This window comes from Ascaphus truei, chromosome 6 (genome assembly GCF_040206685.1).
Source record: "Ascaphus truei isolate aAscTru1 chromosome 6, aAscTru1.hap1, whole genome shotgun sequence".
Classification (NCBI taxonomy): Eukaryota; Metazoa; Chordata; class Amphibia; order Anura; family Ascaphidae; genus Ascaphus; species Ascaphus truei.
This window is the reverse complement of record NC_134488.1, coordinates 97196311-97220751: the sequence shown is the minus strand read 5'-3', so window position 1 is coordinate 97220751 and position 24441 is coordinate 97196311. Positions and strand designations below refer to the sequence as shown.

At 39.3% G+C, this 24441-nt stretch overlaps 1 protein-coding gene across 2 annotated transcripts in view; it reads right to left on the bottom strand.

Annotated features, from left to right (window-relative positions):
- Positions 1-11632: 11632 nt before the first annotated feature.
- Positions 11633-24441, bottom strand: part of LOC142497462 (sacsin-like) — a 35600-nt gene continuing 22791 nt past the window's right edge. For both annotated transcript variants that reach the window (XM_075605279.1, XM_075605281.1), the window contains one exon: positions 11633-23815. In XM_075605279.1, the coding sequence (XP_075461394.1) occupies positions 12957-23815 (10859 nt within the window). In that variant the 3' untranslated portion in view covers positions 11633-12956. The remainder of the gene's footprint in view (positions 23816-24441) is intronic.

Sequence of the window (24441 nt, the reverse complement as noted above, 5' to 3'; positions counted from 1 at the left end):
GATAGCTTAGCAGAATGTATGTAAGGAGATGGCCAAGGCAGAGAACCAGACCATACAGTGACTTGTGTCGATGAAGCTAAGGCGAGCTTTTCAAAGTTGCACTGTTCTAAATAGCAGAGCAACCGGCTTAGTTTTGAAGCTAGGGAAGTCTGCCTCGCAGAGACTAAGTTGCGGCCAAGTTTTGAGAATCGAAGTAGTGGTCGCGGCGGGGAACTGAAGCTGAAAAGAGGACCAGGAGAACCAGGGGTACAAAACGTGAGAGGTATCCATTCTTAAAAACAATGATGATATAGTTGTAAAAAAAGCCGACAAAGGCGGAGCAGTGGTGGTATTAGATCGCAATTACTATAACGCTGAAGCATTTTAGACAATTGAATGATGAACTGTCCTATGTTCTACTTAATTATGATGCTAAAACTCTGTTTTTGAAAGAATTATATCAATTACTAGATGGAGATAGGGATCTACAGATTCTCTCCACTAAGGAGTTTGAGTATCAACACTGCTTGCATCCCATCCCCTATATTCCATCACCTTCCTAAAGTGCACAAATCACTTCTTGCACCACCTGGGCGTCCAATAGTGTCTCGCATAGGGTCACTGGGTGAACATCTGTCTATTTATATAGACCATTATTTACAACCCATTGTTTCTACACTTCCCTCACACCTCTTGGACACCTCTCACGTTTTATCTTTCTTTTGGGATTTCCATTGGGCGCCCAATTATTATTGGGTAACATTGGATGTCTCAACCTTGTAGTCTATAATATCACATTCTCACAGCCTTACTGTCATTAAACCCTTTTTTGGAGTTATATTCACTTTAGATTCACTTTTTCCACCTGCATATGTGGTTTTTCTTTTAGATAGCATCAATTTTCTTCTTACACACAATTATTTTCTTTTCTCAGAGGGTTTCTATCTCCAAACACATGGGACTGCTATGGGCACTTGCTTTCCACCCTCCTAAGCCAACCTCTTCATGGGTTGGTGGGAGGCGTCCTACGTGTTTGGAGATAGAAACCCCTTTCAACAGAACATTCACGTCTATCGTCGCTATATTGATGACTTATTGTTGATTTGGAGTGTCCTGTGGAAGATTTGTTATTGTTTATTCAATACATTAATGATAATTCGTTAAACCTTGTTTTACTTCACAATACCATTCCCATCACATTCATTTTCTCGACCTCAACTTATTTGTGGGTCTAGATCGATAAGTGCACACTGACACTTTTCATAAGGAACAATCACGGAATACACTCTTACATGCAAGCAGTGGCCATACCCAAGCTCTGTTTAGAGGCATACCCTTTGGGCAGTATATTAGACTGCACCGCAATTGCTCAAATTTGGAAGATTTTTAGTTGAGAGCGCAAGAACTTACTGATCGCTTCATAGTGAGAGGATACAACAGAAAAATCATAAAAGATGCGTATCTAAATGCAGTAAACAAACAAAGGGGAGATCTGATAGATTCTAGCCGTATAAATCATAGTAGATGTCAAATAACAAACCAAATCTACAATACAGACTCTGATCCACCATATTTCATCACTCCATTCAGTAACCAAGCATATGCTACAAAACACATTAGTTTGAAACATTGGAATATCCTCTCCACGTATCCCCTTTTAAGGGATATCACAGCAATGAATCCCAAATTTGTCTTCAAAAAATCATTAACAAGAGGAAATATTATTTCACCAAGCATGGTTAAAAATACCAAACAAATTGCAAAAAAAGAATTTCCCCCTAGATTAGTAGGATGTTTTTCTTGTGGACACTGCAAGGTGTGCAAAGATGTGGCAAAGACGAAAATATTCAAAAATATGGAAGGAAACAGAACACACAATAGTGTATCATTTATTAACTGTAATACAACATTTGTCATATATATGCTCACCTGTGGGTGTAAAAAACAATACATTGGCTTGACCACAAGAATGTTTAAGATCCGCATGTTAGAGCATATGAGACTAATTTTAAAAAGAGACTTAGTCCATCCAGTCTCTAAACACTTCAATGAATGCCAGCAAGGTTCTTTAACTCACTTGAAGTGCACTGCAATAGAACACATCAAAACTCATATTAGAGGAGGCGATAGATCAACGCCCTCTATAAAAGGGAAGCCTTTTGGATCTTTTCGCTCGATACCCTTATACCTAAGGGGTTACATTCGGAATGGGATCTGAAATACTTCCTTTAGAACAAAATATATTACTGTATTTAAGTTTATTATACTGTATGGATAGGAATATTTACTCATAAAAAATAAAAAACAAAAGTATATCTATTCTGTGATCGTGACTAATGTTGCAGGACTGTTGCTGTTTTGTTTCCATTCCTTTAGTTGATAGTATCCCATTGGATACTATGATACTAATACTTGATTCTTCTGGTGATATCAGTGGATGAATTAGTTTGGAGTGCTCTCGTTATAGAGGTTTCTTTTTCTTTTGTTGTGCATCTTACATTGCCCCTGATTGGAGCACCTCCAGCCAGGCTGTAGCGAGGGTTAACCTTTCCCTTCCCTCCATTCCCCCCCTTTCCCTTAAGTGTATACTAATATATGCATAGAAATATTTGGGTTTGTAGACGGACGTTCACAGAGGTACACAATTAGGAGGCTTTATAATGTGAAATTATAATAGGCTTTATTGTGCCTGTTCCTTTTCATCAGGAAATTATCCAAACACAGGGGGGGGAACAAAGCTTCCATTCACTTGGGAGTATTTCTAGTGAAATCCTATGCAATTAGTTCACATCTCCATTAGTTAAGCATGTCTCGCAGCCCCAAAACATATAGCATGAAAATAAGCAGATATAAGCAGTCTCTTAAGAATAAAAGTCTTATCTGTTTCTTGGAGGGAAAATCTTCTCACTTCCTGGTTCAGCTTCAGGTGTAGTAGTTTTCCCTGTGTCTTGAATTCAGCTCTGCTGTGCAGAGCTCATGACCGGTCAGCTCCAGAGATCTGGGTTTCTTTTGGTCAGTCTCTCCTGGGACTCAAGAACCTCTGCTCTGTCTCTCCAAAGGTCAGCTCTCAGTCAGAGCTAATGAGTCACTTCCTGTCTCAAAGGCAGGCTTTTTGTAAACAATCTAATCAGGCAGGTGGTGTTTAGTAATTAACTACCACACTGCTAGATTAAAGGCACATTACTGAACAGGGATAAGTCCCCTGTTACAGGGTTCCTCAGGACTCTGTATTTCAGAGCTAGAGGTTATCTATATATAGTATGTCATATGATCCTATGGTATACAATTTGATTAGATTTTATGCCATAGTTAAATGTGTCTGTATTTGGGTTATCTATGTTAGTTTGCCTTAGATTCGGAGGGCACATTTATCAAACATGTTATATGACATGAGGGTTAACTATGTAAAACTTCCAATGGATTTATATTTAAATTATATATAGCAAGCTACAACAGTGCAAAACAAAACACTAGTTAGATGTAGAGTGAATAACAAATACACCTGGCCAATCAGTCAACCGAGAGAAAAAAAAAAAGGGGGAGCAAAGGATTAGAGGAGATTGACCTATATTAACAGTACTAAGATGACTTCATAGCATATCTAGCTGTTTAATAAAGGTGTGGTAATGAAATGACAGTAGTTTGTAATCAAATACTCACACGGCCCTGTGTGAGCACATATGTGTAAAGGTATCTTGCTTCTGGTAGCTACTTCTTAGCCCAAAAGACTGATAATGTTCAGATGGAAATGGAGGGGGGGGGGGAGTTAGAATAATACTCATAAATTACTTACACGGCCATGTGTAAGCCCACTGTGAAAGACTACATCATTGGTTTTGGGATAAGTATTTTACTTTATTCTCTACCCTGTACTAATATCCTAAGGTAAGCGCCCGTTTTTTTGTCTGCACTTCAATCAGTCAACCGAGAGGTAATTGACCCCTAACACCACTAACCCTACTAAAATGCTGCCAATTAGGTCCACGGCTCCACACCTACCGCAATGTATTGTATAGAGAAGAGATGACCTAGGCACAAATGAGCAGGGAGAGAAAAGGAGAGAAAAATATCATAGGGCAGTATATCTGAGCAATCAGGGCTTAGGTGGTAAGGTGGTCTGAGGTGGTCTGAGGGACACGAGTGTGAGAGACTCACCTAAAACTCTCAAGTGCCTGAATTTGATTCACAACATGTGAGTGGGATACCAATTGTTGTTTTTTAGATAGTTTTTATTAAAAGGTTTTATACTATTCCTTTTCCTCTATCATTTCCCCCCCATTCCCACTCCTCCCTCCCCGTGTGAGATCTATCCCCTGAAAGGTGCCGTCCAGCAGCGGAATGATGATGATGCTGTAGTAGCTGTTTGAAGTATCGTGTGAAGCCTGAAAATAGAGAACACACTGAAAAATCACCAGCAGCAGAGTTCCTGAGTCCCAATGTGGATTAAAGGCTAACAATTGCTGAACTAAGTGTAAGTGTATATCTTACCACCTAAGCCCTGATTGCTCGGATATACTGCCCTATGATATTTTTCTCTCCTTTTCTCTCCCTGCTCATTTGCGCCTAGGTCATCTCATCTCATCTCATCTCATCTCTCTCTCTCTCTCTCTCTCTCTCTCTCTCTCTATGAGTTGACAATATTCATAGTCAGCATCTAATAAGGCTATTAACAATATGAGTATACATTGGTTCCTTTTTACTTGGGGAACTAACTGCTCCATGTCATGAATTAATACATTGCTTCCATGGAAATAATATATTATATCTAGATAGTTACTGTCGGAAATTCTGCCTGTAATGCAATTTTGTAACGTAATCTATCTTGTTATAATGCATTTACATTGTATGCCAGTGTATACTGATTTATATGAATACTGAAACATGTTCAAGAAGTTTGACAACTAATGTCTAATGTTTTTACATTTAAATAGATATGAGTTGATAATATTTGTAGCTAACATTCAATAATGTTATCAGCAATATCAGGATATGTCCGTTCTTTAGCTGGGGAATATACTGCTTCATAGGATGAATGAATATATAGTTTCGATGTATATAGTATATTATATCTAGAGAATAACTCTGATAGAAGTTTTGCCATCAATGCAACTCTGTAGCACAATCAATCTTGTTACCGTGTGTTTACACAATGTGTCTGTATGCATAAATTAGATTGATTCTATCACAGGAGGTCACACTGGGTGAAATCGTATAGAATTTATTCACTCAGCTGTATGGCTCACAATTAACAGCTTTATCCTGACCATCGCTTTAGCTAATAGTAATTATTTCAGTATTATATACTTTAGATTAGTCACCACGATGTTATTAAATTACAATTAGAACGCGCGTTTGAACCTATCACGCCATCATAATAGGTCACTGTTTAAGATTGACCACATACTTATTATGTATTACATACATGGTGTTACACACCCTAATGAGGAGGAACATTGCCACAAGTTCAGCATGTTTTCATAAAATCTTAGATATCATTTCCGTATTAGGGGCTATATTATCTACCTTTTCAATCACTCCTACAGACTCCTTGAGAAAGCGCTGTGAAGCGTGAAACGCGTGGGAGGAGATTTTTGTCCCAGTTCTGTCCCTAGTATGTTTTTTGTTTTCTAATTATGTAACCCGATAGTTTTCTAATACCTGGTGAGTTGTTTGGTGCTTTTTTTGTCTGGACAACAGACGAACCAATCTACAGTATCTTCATTGTGCTAATCGTTTGATTGGAGTGGTGCTTCAGTGGTAGAGACAGGCTCCAGTGTGGACAACACATGATGTTTAACCTTTGAGACGGTGGGCAGATTTAGAGCAGTATTGCAAAATACAACAGCAGGGGCTCCAACATACAGTATTGGAAGTTTTTCTCAGCTTTAACGCTGATCGTGGACTGCGGGACGCTGCTTCTGTCAGATCCAGGAGAAAACGGAGACGGAGGTACTGTAGGACTACTATTTGGCAAAGGGACTTCTGAGGTAATCTACATATCCTCAGTTGTGTGTATGCATCCCTACCAGTGGTCCAATAACACCCCGTGGCTGATTCCGTATTTCCCTATCTCCACTACAACCTGATCAAACACCGGTTTATATGTTTATCACACCTGCTCATAGAGCCACTGCATATACCCAGACTACAGAAATACATATATGATCTACTTGCAAGCCTACAATGTCTAGGATACACTTGGAGCTATAAGTGATAGCTATAAGTGATCCACTTTGATTTTTTTGCTCACTTTTTGTAACAATTAAAATATTTTCCTTTATAACTTCATCTCCAGTAATGGTTATACTGAGTACATCCTGATTTCCTTTACTCAAGACAATAATTATATACACTGTAGCCATATTTGAAAATATTTATATCTGGTCACAATACACAAAAAATATTCTTTAGGTCCAACATTGACTAAATTAATAACGAATTCTAAAATGAGTATCAACCTCTTTTTTTGTGGAGTGACAGTCTGTAATTTTTTATTATGGCATCATATATCTATATCTTAGACCAAATAGATACAATTTCCACTATGGCTAATAAGAGTTTATTTGAAACAGAAAAAATATATACATTTACACCAATGTCTCTTGAAATTTCATAGTCAAGGAATCATTTATAATAACAAAAAGATTGAATTCACCAAAGTATTCCAGGTATATCTTTCAACTTTTGTTTTTTTAAATTGTCGTTTATTTTAGTTTTTTAATCATTTGTATAGTCTTTCATATTATACATTTTTTTGGTTAATAAATATGTGTTGTTCTAATGCTGGTATGACATTCACATTGACCACAAATGATTGTGAGATTCTGTGCACTTTATGCATTTTGTACATGAGTACACTAAAAATGTATGCTAGTATTTCTTTATGCTATGTAATTATATCTCCGACCGGATGCACCGCCACCTGAGCTCTGTTTGTCTCTAATGGTTTCCCCTTCAGTGTGGACCCATTTCAGTGGAGCACAGGTGACTGAGCACCTGATCTGAGCAACCTATTTAATCTCACTTCTCATAGAGGAACGTCACTCTTTGATAAAGCGCACAACTACGTGAAACGCGTTAGAGGTTCCTGTACCTCTATTTTACCATGTTGCTGACGGACAAATAAATATATTTTTATTGCGATCCGGCCCCCATCACAATTTTTTCACAGGTAGTGCACAGCTCTATTTCGGCCCTCATGGGAGAATCCGGTATTCTACACGTGAGCAGGGAGCACAACGACACCGGAGACATCGGAAGGTCGTGAGTACTATATGATTATTCATTTTCTCAAGGACTCTTAATATTCTACATTGATAGTCTAGCTCCAGGAGAACTACATTGGAATAGTTTAGAGGGGGTCTGCCGTCTTCATCAATCATGGGGCCGAAGGCATCACCGATGCAGCTATTCTCTGGGGTATAACGTGAGTCTTTCAATATAGATTATCTTCATGAATGTATATTTGTGTCCGGACTCATCAGAATGTTGCTATACACATGGCTAAAATACTATGAACTTACATGTTTTCTCTGAGCACTGATTTAGGAACGGCTGTTCCTGTTCTATATACAGGCATACCCCGCATTAACGTACGCAATGGGACAGGAGCATGTACGTAAAGCGAAAATGTACTTAAAGTGAAGCACTACCTTTTTCCCCACTTATCGATGCATGTACTGTACTGCAATCATCATATACGTGCATAACTGATGTAAATAACACATTTGTAACAGGCTCTATAGTCTCCCTGCTTGTGCACAGCTTCGGTACAGGTAGGGAGCCGGTATTGCTGTCCGGGACATGCTGATATGTCCTTACTCGCGAGTGTACTTAAAGTGAGTGTCCTTAAACCCGGGTATGCCTGTATGTCAGCATCGTTGTCAAGTCCCTGATTCCATGTTTCATATCTTGGGATGGATAGGATAGTTCCACCCCCTGGCAATCCATAAACCCCTTGCAGAGTATGATTAGAAAAACCTTCTGTTTATCAGAGTCCCTGTCTCACAGAACATATGTCCTTATCGCTAAAAAAATATAAGTTTGTACCATTAGAACCGCAAAAGGTGATAACATACCAAAAAAAACGCTCTTTGTACTTTTCGCACCCAACTTTAATCAAGCCCCTTTGAAGCTCACACAGATTCTTGACAAGCCTGGGCCTGTCATCAACCCAATATATGTTGGTGAGGATGGGAGCATGTGGGGCAGAAGTTGGTGAGGAGGGGAGCGTATGGGGAAGAAGTTGATGAGGAGGGGAGCGTGTGGGGGAGAAGTTGGTGAGGAGGGGAGCGTGTGGGGGAGAAGTTGGTGAGGAAGGGAGCGTATGGGGAGAAAATAAAAGGCAGCAGATGGGATGGATACAATGAATACATGAGATAATTTGATATGCTAATTTGATATAACACTTCCGAGGCTATACTCTGTTTATAAAAAGAGGAAGAGGGGTCACTGTTATAATACACCTGATGAAGGGTTAACCTCCGGAAACATTATGAAGCAAGAAACAGCGATTCTCGCAATATTTTGGACACCATTCTGTGAGCGTAACTTTGGAACAGAAAGACTGTAAAACGGCTCAGTCAAAGCTTCCTGCACCGGAAGATAATTGAAGACAACCAGAACAAGAGTCGGAGGCAATTCATGAGTGTGCCGGTTAGTGTATTATAAACAAGGGGTTAACCCCCATTTCCTTTCCACCTGGGAGCATAACCACCCACCTGCGGGACCCTACATCCCCAGGTAATATTAAATGATATACATACCCACAGTACCACTACTTTCTTTTACTTGCAAATACACAATACACAATTATTATTTTTACAAACACAGCACTTTTGTTTTTGTTTTTACTTGTAGAGCCACAGAACCGAAACAAGAGACAATATGTGGAGAGAAACCTGTGCACAAAACTGAACACCACCAAGGTACTGTACCTGGGAAAAATGCAAAGAATATGCTAATAATTGAAATTAGCATATGTCCAGAGTCCAGGAGACCATTATAGAACTTGTTCCTGCAGCAAATGAAATGACCTCCCAAATTAAAAAGGTGAAGGAGGAGGAGTGAGCTCTGGGGGGAGGTGCCACAGCCTCCAATTGACTGCTACCAGTCAGACATAGATTAACACACATTCCCAGCAAACTCCAACTCCCTCACACCCACCACATCATGAATATATATTTATGTCAACCAGAGAGCTACTGAGCGTGGCAATGGTATACAACAAGAGACAGGGGGTGCCCAATGCTCCTCCTTCACCTTTTTAACTTGGGAGGTCATTTCATTTGCTGCAGGAACAAGACCTATAATGGTTCTTCCCCTCTTACAGAGGTGAAAGGAAGGGTTCACAGTGTAGTATAGTGTAGGACCTGCATTATTTTGGTTATACCTTGACATTGGTATGCAGGCTTATGATGCCTTTGGCCAAAGGGTTAACTAAATAACCAAGTATTTAATATTATTATTATTATTGAAGTATTTTACTTTATACTTTTCATCATATATGTTTTGTCAATTGGATGTAGCATTGGGCACCCCCTGTCTCTTGTTGTATACCATTGCCACGCTCAGTAGCTCTCTGGTTGACATAAATATATATTCATCATGTGGTGGGTGTGGGAGATTGAGCTTGCTGGGAATGTGTGTTTATTATAGTGGATATGTGATGTTAGTGGAAACTCCTCTGTTGCACATCATTAGCACTACTGGCCGTACAAATGTAACTCGATGCGATTTAAAGTAGTAAAACGTTCTGTTATTCCCTTTCGTAGATAAGCAAACTAATAACCTAACTTTAATTTACATTAGATTAAATATCCTAACGTAGCCTAGTGCACCTGGGCCATATTAGTATCATGTTCTGCTCTTCATTCCCCTCTAGCTCTAACCTCATTTCGCGCTTCTCAGGGTGTAAGGGCTAGAAGAGATCTAATAACGCAAGTAAATAAAAAATGGCGATCAGCGCAGACTGGCACTTTAACCATCTGCAAAAGCTATATTTTTAATGTGGCTAAAAAGAAAAACATAATCTCTGTCCCACAGTTCCTCCGTGTATGGAGATCCTGGAAAATGCACCTTTACACACGTATTCATTCTTTCCCGCTTCCACCTTTCCCAATTTGTTATCAGGTTTCCTAACAGACCAGGCAGCTGGAGAGATTTTGAACACCTGGCATGGCAGATTTTTCTCCGTGTCAGAGCTTCACACAGGGCCTCATAGATCACAAAAAAATGCTGAAGTTATACCCGCCAGCTCACTGGGGACAGGAGGGGGTGGGCAGGGTTTAGCACCCACGCATACAGTTTAAGGTGGGGAGTCAAAAGGTCCCAGGAAGGTGCATGAGTTGGGGTGATGGCATCTTTCATGTCCTGGAGCATATGGTGAAGAACCCCTGGGGGTAATCGGGCCCATGCGGTGCTCTAATACCTCTTCCTCCAGCCAGTCCAACCGTTCATAGTCCTGGAGATTCCTGACTCAGGCCGCCTATACCTGGCCCAGAGGTGACAGAGGACCCACACCAACAGCCAGTGGTAGGTGTGATGGTACTAGGTGACGCAGAGTACCACCACTTTTTAATTGACACATTTCTAGTCCCACTTTCTATGCAAAGTAAGATGGTTTTATTTTAAGAAGCCTCGCTCTCTTATATTAAAGCATAAAAGCAGCAGTTACCCCCATTTTTTTTTTTACCAGGCTGATGAGCAGGGCGTCCCCGGGGAATGAGACACTGTTTTTTTTTTTTTTTTCGCTCTGGGCACCCCCCGGCTCCTAAAATACTTTCCGGTTAAAGCAGCATGTTTCAGTCCCCTATGGAAACAAAATGACGGTTTCAATCAACCGCTTCACGCAGGCCCATAGGCAGACACAACATCATCCGCCGTGGCTTCCTATTAGGCTGCGTCATGTGGTGGATGTAAACACCAGGAAGTACTGGCGCTACTTTTACTGGCAAGTATCTTGGGAATCGTGGAGAACCCGGAGCTTAAATGAATGTGATTTAGCGCCAGTGACCACGCGGAGGGATGGACTGCTGCCCTGAATGAATTACAATTTAGATTTGTTTTTAAGTTATACTCAAGTATTTTGACCACAGCCCAGACCTAAGCAGGGGGTCTGACTGATAATTGGAATAAGGTTACTTTTTCTAATTAAAGAAATCTGGAAAACCTGTCTGTTGGTCACTTGACTGAACGTGGAAAGCCCCGCTGTCACACAACTGCCCCTTTTACTGCATTGTTTTGCTGGGTGCAAAGGGTTAATAGAAATGATTCTATTCATCTTGTTTGTAATTGTATATCAGTCTCTGCAGCAGACAAGTCCAAGCGCAGTCATCAAGATGTCTCTAATTAGCATATAATTAGACAATTAATTCAGCCCTAATTATTAGTAAGTTGACTTACAGGCAAGTCTGGCCCAGAAAACTGGACCCGTTAGTGGCCCTAAGGGACTAAGCTCGGACCAGTCTGCACTAGAGAGGTGACAGTAAAGGCAGAGTTGTGCAACACATTGTAGAACTGGGTATCAATGAAACCGAGCCAGTAAGTGTGTGTAATGAGAGAAATTAAATGTTTTTATAGTAATATCTACTATAAACTACTAAATAATTACAAAATAACGTGTGTAATCAAAAAGGAAAAAAAATGTGGCTCGCAATATAGAAGTGCACATTTTATTATTATACAAAGTATGGGGGGGGGAGAGGGTACAGAAGAAGGAAAAGGGGGGTACATTTTGACAATCATTTAGTAGGGCCAACATGGCCCACTTTTAAACATAGGTAAGAAATGATATAGTAACATCCCTTATGAGCATGTACTTGAAGTTATTCGTAGCTCCTACCCAGATGCTAATTTTCCCTTGTTGCTCTATTTGTATCAATGTCAGCTCATCTTGCCTGGATTAGCTATTACACCAGGCTTCCCATGTGCTGGTAAATGCTCCTGTGTTATGGTACAGTAAGGCTGTCAGACATTCCATGACATTGTTTATTATCTGTGTTACATTGTTCATGGTAGAGGGGGGTTCCAATTTTTTCCCAGTGTGCTGCTGTTGCGCATCTACCTGCCGTGAGAATGTGGGATGCCAATTTGCAGAGAGGCGTGGGTAAGATCTCCATTGGTTTTGCCAATAGAAAACTCAGTGGCTCCAGAGAACTACACTTTTAAATGAATAAACATCTGGTCCTCTGCCATAGTGACCAAGTAATTCAAACTTACACAGGTAATGACTAAATATGAATTACTTTGTAGCTGCTTACTAATAAAAATAATATTTTTTGGTCCCAAGTATTTAGACATTTTGTATTGAAGATAAATTTGCCATGTTATACTGTTCCCCTCTAGACAGTTTTTCTACTGAGCCCTCTAGGACTTCTTGCATGATATCAATGATAGATAATCTACCTAATCACACAATACCGCTGAACACAGCCTAAAAAGCATATTTGTGCCATACTTACCAAGTCCCAAGCCATAAGACACCTTATGGACAGTTCAGGTAAGTGGGTTGTAATGTGTTCCATGGCTTAGCAACATTAAGAAAAGTATGGTCCATCAGTGGATGATTATAAAACTTCTGTTACATACCATGGCTTTAAAATGCAGGGACGAAGAAGAGTGAGAAGAAAAATGTGATCGTGTAGACAGGAGAACTGAAGATATCTCGTTAATTTTGTCTCAACTAATCGACTTTGAAATTTATGGCAAATCACCAATGTTCATAAACATCTTTACTTGGGTCAGTATAAAGTTGACAAATATTAGTCCAGTCAACATCATGTGTCCAGACATGAGCTATTGGTATTGTGCATTATTGCTGCCATTATTGGATAACAGTACAGCAACTGCATCATTATGAAATTAATGCGAGATTGCTGGTTTTTGTTCACCATCCTGACCCCTCAAACATCTTATGGGTTTTGACTAACTGATATCAAATGAAAAAGCAAAAATCGACAAAGATTCTGAGGTACCCCTTAGTTGTATACATAGGTCTCTATTTTCTTGAGAACATTTTCAGCCAGAGCAATCACTTCATGTTCTTTGTCTGCCGGAATGCTGTCATTAGGGATGCCAGGAGGAGTGTGGTATTTAGGGTACTGTGTTTTTAGTTTATCCACTCCATGCCTTTCCATTTGTAAAACTTGGTCAGTAACGCTACGGAGACTGCTACAGTACATAGAGACCTTGCTCGCCAAAGATCTTATGCTGTCATTGTTGTCAATCTTTCCATGTTTAATGTACTGAGCTGAAAATAAAGCTTTTTCTATAGCTTGGTGTACTTTGTAAAACACCCATTCAGTGTGGTGATGATCAACATCATTTTTAGCAGCTCTCAAATCACACTCCGCTTGCCTGAACCACCTCTGAGCTTCATCAGGATTTGGTTTAGTATGTCTGCTATGGTACCCCCAGAAATCATAATCGCATTTGGTCTTCTTTGAAAAATGTTCACGATTTTGTCGGTGACTGGAAGCTTCACTATCCCATCTTCCCCAGAATGTAGAATAGCTCCTGAAAGGGTCGGAATGTTTGCTGGAACAATTTTTGCTGCTGAAATTTCTGCCAGCCTCCAAATCCATGATTTTTTGCTGAAGGTATTTGCAAATTTCTGTTGAAAGTTTCTCTTGCCCAATGTTCTTGTCTGGGTGGTACTTCAAGTACAGTCTTCTGATTACTTTGTTTCTCTCTTCTTTAGGCAATGCCCATATTTTGCTTAGATACTCATCAATCTCTTTCTTGGTATCGGCTATGGACATTTCATACCATTTTTCATGGATTTCTTCTTGCTCCCTTAGATTCTTAACTAATACCAGTTCTTTGCTCTTTTGGGCAACACTTCTTTTGAACCGATACAAATCATGTATGCTAACATCAGCTGTTTTACCTTGACCAAGGCGGATACGATACATTTGGATTTCACAGCTTCCAATGATTTTAGAGTTCAGTTCCTCAACTATGATAGCATATACATATACCCCTTCTTCAGAAGGATCCATGTACCCAACATAATCACCAACTTTGAAACTATTTATACTGCTCATGTCCAAAGAGTCATACCATTCATTAGGAATTGGTTCTCCTGGGTTTGCCAAAGAAAAAGCATGGTGGTTTGGATTATTTTTTTTCCATATCCTGTGGGCTTTAAGAACATCAGCAATCTCATCAGGATCCTTGCAGCTTAACATTTCCATTAGAATGGGTATAGATGATGGTATAAACACATTTTCCAATATATTATTAATTTGGTCTGCAAGAGTACCTGCTATGTTAACAGCGTTTCTGAGTAACATGGTGACATAATGTTTTAGGTATATTTGACATTGGCTTTCACTTCCCTTGGTGACAAAAACCTCTTTAGATGAATTGGTGCCTTCCAGTTGCTTATCATTATATTTGAGAATGGTTCGCAGTTTATGACAGCATATTATCTCTAGTTTTCCAAACACAGCATTACATTTTTGGGAAGCCTCCTCTTCAGCCAGTTCTCCATTACTCTGACTTCTTAAAAGGCAAATAAGACCCTCGTGAAATTTAGGAGAACCAAGAAGTTCCTGTAAACGACTTTTAAGCTCACAGTTTTCTCCATAAGTACAGAAATCTTCTGAACGAACATTGATCGTTTCTTTTGTAATTTGTGAAAGAATCTTTGGACGGATGTCCAGAGGTAAACATTTGATGAGAGTCTCCTGTTGGTAAAGGTCAAACGATTTATGTAAAAAGGAATTGTTTGTACATTCAAAACTAAAAAATTTGAATATGTCATTCAATTTATCTGTTGCCATTAAAGAACAGCAGTTGTTTAGAACCAGATTGCAAGAGTCATGCAGTTTTCCATCAGTAGCTGGAAGATAAAGCGGTTTAAGTTTTTGGAGGTCCTTTTGTTTTTTTTCAACTAGAAGGGTAAAAAGCTGTTGTGTGGCTTGAGAAACTGTCCTTTTAAGGTTGCGATGCAGGGATGTTTTCTGTAATGTTTCTTCATAAATTGTTGAAAGAACCTTTGCATAATGAAATACAGTAGCCTCAGCCTCTACTCCAGCCTTTTGGAAGAACAGACTAAAGCATGCAAGTAATGGAGGCAACTTGTACAGGTACGGTCGAAAACTATCGCCATGTTGCAAGTTAAAAACAACCTGCTCTGGTTCTGCTACAGCATCATCATCAACTAGAATGAATGGCACGCCATCTAAGGAGCTTGTATCAAATGTGTCCTCGATCTGGAGAAAATTGTAAGTTACTTGTAGGACTTGACTCCTAATTTTCAATAGATCTTTACACTCACATGGAGCTCCACACACATTTTTTACGTTCTCCACTACTAGGTCAACTGGTGGCTTGCATAAAACTCCACATTTAGTCAGAATGCGCAACTGTTTTGGGTCAGGTTCATGTTTTGTTTTTAGCAGGGCCATTGAAGTCCAAACTAATAATTCATATTCCCCCCGTTGTTTTAGCAGTGACTCTTTAAGTGCAATCAAAGAGGTGTTCTTTGTATATGAAGGATGAAGACTTTTCAAATCATTTTTTACATCAATAGGAATCAAGAATTTAATGTTTCCTACTTTTTTTGTAAAGTTGTTGGTCATTTCCTTTTCCTTCATACAGAGCAGATAATCAAACAGCTCTTCAATCTTTGGGACAAGTAATTTCAAAGAGCAGGTACCCTTTGCTTCTCTTTCAATCCTGGTTGCAAAATGAATGAAATCATCTTCTGAAAGTTTTTGTTTCATCCCAAGATCCAGCAATAGTTGATGAAAATAAGACTTACGTTTTTCAAAATGATTTTTCAACTCATCAGGTATGAACCTTGACTGAAGTTCAAAAGTAGAGAACAACTTCACAATGTGATCATAAAAGTATGAGGGCTGCCGAAATACTCCTTGTCTGTCTTTTATTATCTGCAGTGGTTTGAGAGCTGTGATTATAACTTCTTTTTTATTGTCGAATTCAGTTCTGTCGAGATCTTGTATTTTCAAAACCAGCAAGAGAACCTCCAATATTTCATTTTCACAGAGGGATGCCATATGGGGAAGGAGAAATTGAATTAAAAAATCTAAATCATTGATTACAGGAATGTTCATGTATTTACTTAATTCTTTGTTTAGTTCATTGTTTTTGAGAAAAACTATTTGAGAATTCAGTTCAAAAAGCTTTCTTGATTGCAGGTCAATCAATGTGTTAAGAATGTACTTATTTTGATATACATTTAAATGTTGTCTTTTGCCATGGTGGGTCTCAAACAAGGGAAGAGACTGTAGCTTGTATATAAAGTCTTTATTCTTGCTAAAGTTGGCTAGGCCACGTAAGAAGAACTTCAGAAATATGTCCATTTCAAATTGATCAAGTTCTTCCCAATAAAGATCATTTTTAGAACACAGATGTTCAAGCACTAAACACCAATCCTCTGTGTTAAATAGATGAGGCTCAATGTAATCAATTGTCATGTGCACAGGTAATAATGAACTTTCTAACTTTGCGAATCCCAACTTGAAAAGATATTGGGCCACTTCACTTGAAGAGCGATAAAGAATGTTCTTGAGACGAACAAGAGGAAGAAGACAAATTTCCCTTGGACGCTTTGCATAAGACACTGGTAAAATGGCTAAATCACCAAACAAGGCAATTATTTCTTCAAATAGTTTTATACGACTTTGTTTTTCTGTGATCCTCTTTAACTCACTAAAAAAGAATTCCCATAGTGTCTTTAGCCACTCTTTGTTTTCGTTAGTAAGAGTTGCACAATTTTCATTTTTTACCAGAGACATTTGGCCCATCTGCTCTTTGATATAAACAGCTGCTTTTTGGATAGGTAAAGTTTGTAGGAAGCCACTTTTTACTAGCACATGAAATAAAATGCTTACAACTTTGCACTTTGCAAACTTATCACTGTAGGCTTGAAATAGCTCATAGAAATGTGTATAATACCTCGGTTCGTCAAGACTAAAATGTCGAAGCATCCCATCCTCGGTCACCAAAAGAGGAACTCCCTCTAGATCAATTACTTTTTCTGTATTAGGGCCTTGAAGACAAGATTCTAAAAGTAACTTGCAGTTGCTTTCAGTCCTGAGAAGGGACTCACCGACAGGTATGGGAAGGGCATATCCTTGTGGATGTAGCTGAACATGCCTGAGGAAATTGCGCAGTGTTTCAGGGCTTAACTTCAGAACTTTAACCTCTGCTCTTTTAAACTCTGCATATATAGAATAGAGAGCCCTACATGGAACAACCAACTTCATGTTGATGCTATGTAGAACATGTTCCAATTGTGTATAGTCAGCATGATGAAAAAAGTATGGTTCTTCGGTGACTGAGCTTTGAACAACCACAATCTGTGTACTGCTAAATTTCCCTTGTATTGATTTCATCCTGTAAACGGGAATAAGCTTTAAATGCTTTTGATAGATCGTTAGATAGACTTGGCCGACCATCTTCTGCCACTGAGGGGACATGCTTTTTGAAATAAGGGGGAAATGTTTTAAAAATGTGCTTTCTAGAAATAGTATGCAAGAATCAACGTTTTTAAACGTCAGTGGTGTTTCTCTGTCCTTTGTGATTTCCTCAAATATGTGCCCAAGAAGATTGCAGTAGAGAGGAGCAATGACATTTGAGAGTAGAAATGTGTTCCATTCAGTCTTTGGACTTCCACCATCTTCCTTGCAGATGTCCCTGCGTGCTGCATCCACAATGAAACTACCACTGATATGTACAGGTAGTCCAGTCTCCACAGGCAGAGGCAAAGTGCAGAAAGCCCTGCCATTAGGCGGGTCACTGAGGCAGGCGGCTACAGCACCATGTGGAATACAGGTTTGGTGCAAACTACCACAAATTCTCTTTAAATTAGTCAACTGATCTTGTCCTTCAATACCAATCTGTTTAGCTACAAACCAATGCATTGGTTTTTCAGAGCTACTGCATTTTATTTCCATTGTGTAGAACACCCTGAATGGTTCCGTTTCAGACATGTGTTTATCGTTCTCCGCTAACTGGGACAGTTTTTCTTGAAAAGCTGATCGGTCGTTTACATAAAGGCTGTTTATTTTGGTTTCAATGGACAGGACTTTAACCAGGTCATTAGTGTCCGAGATTTCAGAGAACGTTATTTTTCCAACGCTGTTCAAGAACAATGTCATGTTAGCTGCATCCTGTTTCAATTCCATGCACAGATCTCTAATGTCTTTTAAAGAGACCGTTTGGTCACAAATTTTGGATATTGCTACTGTTTTTGCTGTCCTTAGAGGCAAACGAAAAAGTGTACCCTCTGACAGATTACAAAAATTAGGAAGAAATGTATTATACACATCTTTAAATGTGCCCTTGAATTTATTGTTGACGTTGAACATACCACCTGGGCTATTATCATCAGAAGTTGGCAAAAATTTACAATTTGGGTCAAAAATACACAACATTGTATCTCCAGTCACAAATGAAGGACAATCAGTTAAGTGGTAAACTGAATTAAAACCAAGTCCATACTTTCCAGTTTTGTCCAAGCGGTCCCCTTTACCACCTTGTCCTAGTGATTGAATGCCTGCAATATCACTAGACTCAAATTTCTTGTTGTTGTAGATGCAAAGAGCTGGACCCTGCAGTGAATGCCATTCTTCCCCAAAAGTGCAAGTTGTTGGGTGGGTTCTGCTATCCAGCACAAAGTGAATTTCAGTAGCCTCTGCATCATCTGCATTCTGAATGAGTTCCTTCAGAATATCTTTTTTTGAGGAGTACTCGCTTATAATGTTCTTGATGCGTCTAGTGAGATCCTCTTTGGCTCCAAATGAGGAAACCCAGCAGGACAGATTAGAAACTTTCAGTTTTTGCAGTGTCTGGTGAATCTTTGTCTTGATCCCTAATTTCAGCACCACAGCACGTGGAATCATTTCATGGCAAAAGTTCAGGTCATCGTCACAGGGAAGCCAGGGAGTATCATTGAAATATATCTTATCCACATGATGCAGTATACATTGCTGGTCTGGTACAAGTATTTGCTGAACATCAAGCAGATCAACTGAAACACCATTAGATATTAAATTAATCAAATTTACTGCAATCAACAGATCATTTTGAGGAAGGTGGTTTCCTTTATGTTTTCTATCTATTTTTTGAAGTACAGAGATGTAATCCCCAGTGGAAAATTCCTCACAGAGTCCAACACAATCCCAAAGTTTGTCAAATTCCACATACTCCTTAGGCAGCTGGTATAGATAAGGGGAAGCATCAACAGACATGTTGCGTGCAACAAAGTTCAATTTTACAAATTCTCGACCAATGTAAATAAAAGGAAAACTGGACGCTTGGCATCTTATATTAGCACCCCTGTTTCGCTCTTTTTGTATCAGTTTGTTCAAATAAGTATAGCACTTTCTTACTGTCTGAGAAAGTTCTTTTGCGCTCAACAAGTTCGATATATTATGAGCTTTCTGCAGTTGAAAAAGCACCTTTTCAGGAGGAGGAATCCGATCCAGGTCTAAAATCGACAACATGTTTTCGGAGAATTTAAAGTTTTGTCCAACATGTTCTTTACTTAGCACTGGTTCAATGAGGTATACAAGATCTTTGTGCTTGTAATGGTAAAGATCTGTTGATTTCATTAAGAGTAGGTCTTTTAACCCTCCAAGTCTGCTCTGAGGAGAAACAGCAGGAAGAAAGGCAATGTTTCTGAACTCTTCTTGGCAGGTATCATTTGGGTACTGGTCAAGTAAATCATTTAATAGCGCCAACACGTATACAATTCGTTTTAAGCCTTTACTTCTATCATGTTTCCAAACATCATTAATCGTATGGGCTCTTGCCATCAGTTCTTTTATGGGAAGCTTATCCTTAGTCATACCCAGAATCTGTAAGCGTGCCAATATTTCTGGTTTCAGAAAATCACCTCCTTGTGGAAAATGTCCTTCTTCTTGATCATACAATGTTGATACTTTGCCTGAAGGATGCACAAGCTTTCCAATGTATTGTAACTTCCCATGTGGTGTTGAAGGAATGCAAGGCTTAGATTTTAGTAGATTATTCACCTCTTTACTCTGCATGTCAATGGCATGAAGTATGAGTGCATTTCTATCTTCTGTGTCTAAGGAGTCAAGGTTTTCAAAAACAATCTCTCTGTAGAACCTCTCCCAATTGTATGTATTACGGAGTAGCTCCTTGCCACAACAACTGGTGTGGAAGCTATTTTTTACCCAGTCTGGAAGTGACACAGCCAGATATGGTTTCTTCAGGACCAAAGTAAACACTTTTTTAGCCAGGCTGTGAACTTTTTCATTTTGGATATTGTCCAACTGTAAAAAGCAGGCATGTTTTATTGTGCAACATTCTTGGCCATTGCTAAACAGAACAGGAAAACAATCGCCAAGTCCAAACGTTACTGCTTTATAGAAGGCTTCCACTGCTCCTGTGAATTGGGTCTTGACCTTTGTGATGTCAGGCCAAAATGTATGGTAGCAGTATTCCTGTATGTCACCATGCTGACTTAGTACCTGTAACTGTGACAGAGCGGTTAGCAAAGCAACTAAAACAGCATCACAGAGTAAATTCTTATTCCACACACCCTTTTCTGTTGTATCCCACAAGCTCTTCCGATTTGACATGACAGAAAAGGAACCATTTAGATGAAAAGGAAGGCCAGAGGAAATAGGAAGGGGTAAGAAACAGAACACTGTTCCATTAAAGTCCATCAGATCAGGGGCCCATTTACCAGAATCTTGATTTTTCTTTAGAGGAAGGGCAATTCCAGCGACAGGAAGGGAAAACCTTGTTTTTTTATTCTGATTGAGTTTGAACATTTGAAAAGATTCTTGGATTCCAAGGCTAGAGTGTACCAGGTAATACTTTTCATTAACTGACAGCATTTGCTGTACTGTAATTTTGATGATGTTGGACACAGTAATATCTAAGCTATTTGTGTGCATTCCTAACATTTTAGCAGCATTCATTTGTTCCTGCTGTAGGTTACAGCTCTTAGGCACCTCCAATCTTTGCACTCGGTCTCTCTGAAGATCAACGCTCACTGTCTTGTTCTTAGGGTTAAGAGCTTTGGGAGGAAGAAAGCTTAATGTTACCTTTTGTACACTTTTTAAGAAAATAATGAGAACATCTGTTGATTCTTCAAAACTGTTAATGAAACTATTGATCTGTTCTTCACTAAACGCCTGTTTACATATTTTTGAATCTTTAGCTTCTTGTTCTGTTCGGAAAGGCAGACGAATAAGAGTCCCTTCATAGTAAAATGGCTGCTTCAGCTCACAGCCAAACACATTGGAAAATGGACGGAATTGATCAGCAAATATCTGAAGAACTTCACAATGCTCCTGGAGGTTCAGTTTGATTCCTGGGTTGGTACCATTTGGAATGTGCTTTTTGATGTGGTTGACATTGGGGTCAAATATAATAACCTTTGTTCCACTCATAATTGAAGGCACATCTGTAATGTGATAGACCGTATTAAAGCCCAAGCCAAATTTTCCAATTTTCTCTACTTGGGTTTCTTTAGTGGCTGCCCCAATGCGGGTGATGTTGATAAAATCAATATCTGTGAAGTTGCTATTATTGTAAGACCAAAGTGCTGGTCCATGACAACTGGTCATGTCAGGATCTATCAGACTTTGCCGAGACTCAAGGTTCTGCCTCATATCCACTAAAAAGTCACATACAGTAGCATCTGCATCATCGGCATTCTGTATCAGCTCTTTAAAAAGTTCCACGTGTTCACTATATTCTCGCAGAATGTTTTTTATTCTCAGAGTGACAGGTTCTGAGGGCCCCCAGGGTTCAAAAAACTCTGGCTTCAGTACCCTGGTGCTTAGAAGGTGAATATTTAGAAACCTGGCTGTTGCCCAAGAGATGTCTTCATGAACAATATGATAATCGGTGCTTCTAGCAGAGATGTCATTTAAATGTTGCTTATCCATATCACAAAACAAGGCCGTGGACAATGGTTTAAGGCTGAACTCATTACTGCCGGCTTGTACAGGGATGGGAAGATCATCTGTTCCATGAACACTGTTTGCTTTCATCCAATCCAGGATGGATATTGCCAGCTTTCTCTCTTTATGTGTGCCAACATCAGAGCATCTTAGCTCCATTTTACGCTGCAGCGTATAAATTATTTCAGTCACCTCATTCTCTGATAGACTGTTACGGACACCACATTTCATGAAAAGGCTTTTGTGAATTAGAAACTCGTGGGGCACTTTCTTTACATTGCAGCTAAGATCCAAGTCTTCTGGGTAGAACAGAACAATCTCACTTGGGTCAGAGAAGCCTTCTCCATTCCAAATCATCACATTCGACAGGCCAGCATGGAACTGAACAATGTTGTCTTGTATGTATTTGTAAATGTTGTGCAGTTTCATAAGTAAGGAAACTGTGTCTAGTTTCTGGTATTTTTCGCTGAGAGAGTTAAGATTTTCAACAACCTTCTCAGTTGGTGGCGGATCATTTAGGCCAAGACGTTTACTTGCCAATTCATTAAAGTCATTTGTGAGGGGCATTGAGAATTCCACAATGTTGCTGTACCTCATACTTCTGAGCTTTTGTGGTTCACTGAATACAGACAAGCAGTTCAAGTTAATCGGGACCCATGCCAAGCTGCACAGTTTCTTTAGGTTGTGCGAGTTAAGTTGTAATAAAACTGTAGTGTTGTTGCACACTTTAATAAGAGCTTCCGCCTTCTTCATTGATGATACATGATTCCTCTCCTGGCTTACGTTCTCAGCAATTTGGAGAATATCATCTGATGTGATTCTTTCTACGGAATCCTTTAATCCCAATGTCCTCAGTGACATTAACACAGACGGTTCATTGTAACTTGCAGGTGGAAATCTCTCGGTTTCAAACAACGCCTTAAATATATTTATGTCAGGGTCAAAAAGAACAGAGGGTTGGAGGAGTTTACCATTGCAAGGGATAAAGTTAAGATTTTTACAAACATCTGTTAGCGCCTTGTTTTGATAGAAAAGAGTGGTCCCGTTCCTCAAAATCCACAGCATTGCATTCTGTGCTTCCTGGTGATAGCGAGCATATGAGCCATTATGAATGGCCCTTACCAACAATAAAGCCACGTCTGTTGCCTTTAGTGATGTAATTTTCATATGCTGTAGGAGCCTATGGTCCGACTCATCTCTGCACTTTAGCAAGATATCTGGAAACACTAGATTTTCAGGTACAGCTGGAACAGTGTTTCTCTCCACTGCTCTTGAGTGAAGAGCAGCCACCAATCTAGAATCAGAATTGGAGAACCCAATGGAACGTGCACTAGAAAAGATTGGTAGCTGGTATATAAGCTGAAGTTCTTGGGCACTGAAGGAGAATGCTTGTGCAAGAAAGTCACAGAACAACTTCATGCATTCCTCTGGCATGTCAGTAAAGGCTTGTATAATCTGCTTTAAATTCAAATGGGAAAACGTTTTTAGGACATTATTAGGCGTGGGCAATAGGATGTATTTTAGAAGGGTCTTGTGGCACAACCATTTGTTCCATTGCCGTATCACAGTGCAGCCAACCTGCTCAAGTATTTTAGCAATGCAGTCAGTCAAGCAATGTCCATCTCTTTTCTGAAAAAGCAAAGTAGGTTTATTTTTCAACCGTGCAAGCTGAATGCTAGTGGAATCTTCCGTAATCCAATTTAATGGCACAAGTGGGTGGCTTTCAAAGGCATATAAAATGTTATCATGTCGCTGAAGGAAAATCCAGAATGTTTCAAGCCATTCAATGGGTGGATTACTTGGATCTCCTGGATGCCAAGTAACACGGTCATCACAACTAAGCCACGTTTTGGGAAGAGCTTCACACAACTTCCTACTTATCACATCTTCATCTAGGCACACAAGGTTCTTGAAAACTCCTGAAAAACAAAACAATTTACAATGTTAACATACTTTCCTTGTCGTTTGATTTCTTCACCTCACACAGAGAAACATTTTCTATAGCAGGTTTAATTTCGTCTTGTAATGGCAATAAAACAGCCCCAGAATGGGTTTAAAAATGCAATAGCCCTTCAGATCTTTACAGTATATGCAAGTTGTAAGAGCAACAGGACAGAGCAAAAGCTTAGGTACAGTACCATCAGGTATTACTGATTTAGGGACTGAATGTTGGACTATTAATAAAACACCTGGAGAGCAAAAAGGCTACAAATCATAGAAATAATGGGATTAAAATGTGTCAAGCATGTTAATTTGGATAGGCGTGCCTCATACAAAATAAACAACAATCATTTGGATAACGAAGTGATGGCAAATATATGAAATGATAGAGACAGGACTAATACATGGATGATTGTAAAAAAAAAAAAAAAAAGGCCTGAAATACTGCATTTACATACAATAAATAATAGCAATAATTAGACTAACTAGACAGTGGTGTGATCCAGACCACAGAGTGTGGTGCAACAAGATGCCTTCCAGCAACCAACACATTTATTAATCAGCAGGAAGGTGGTTTGTGTTGTAAATTGACATGGCGTGAATC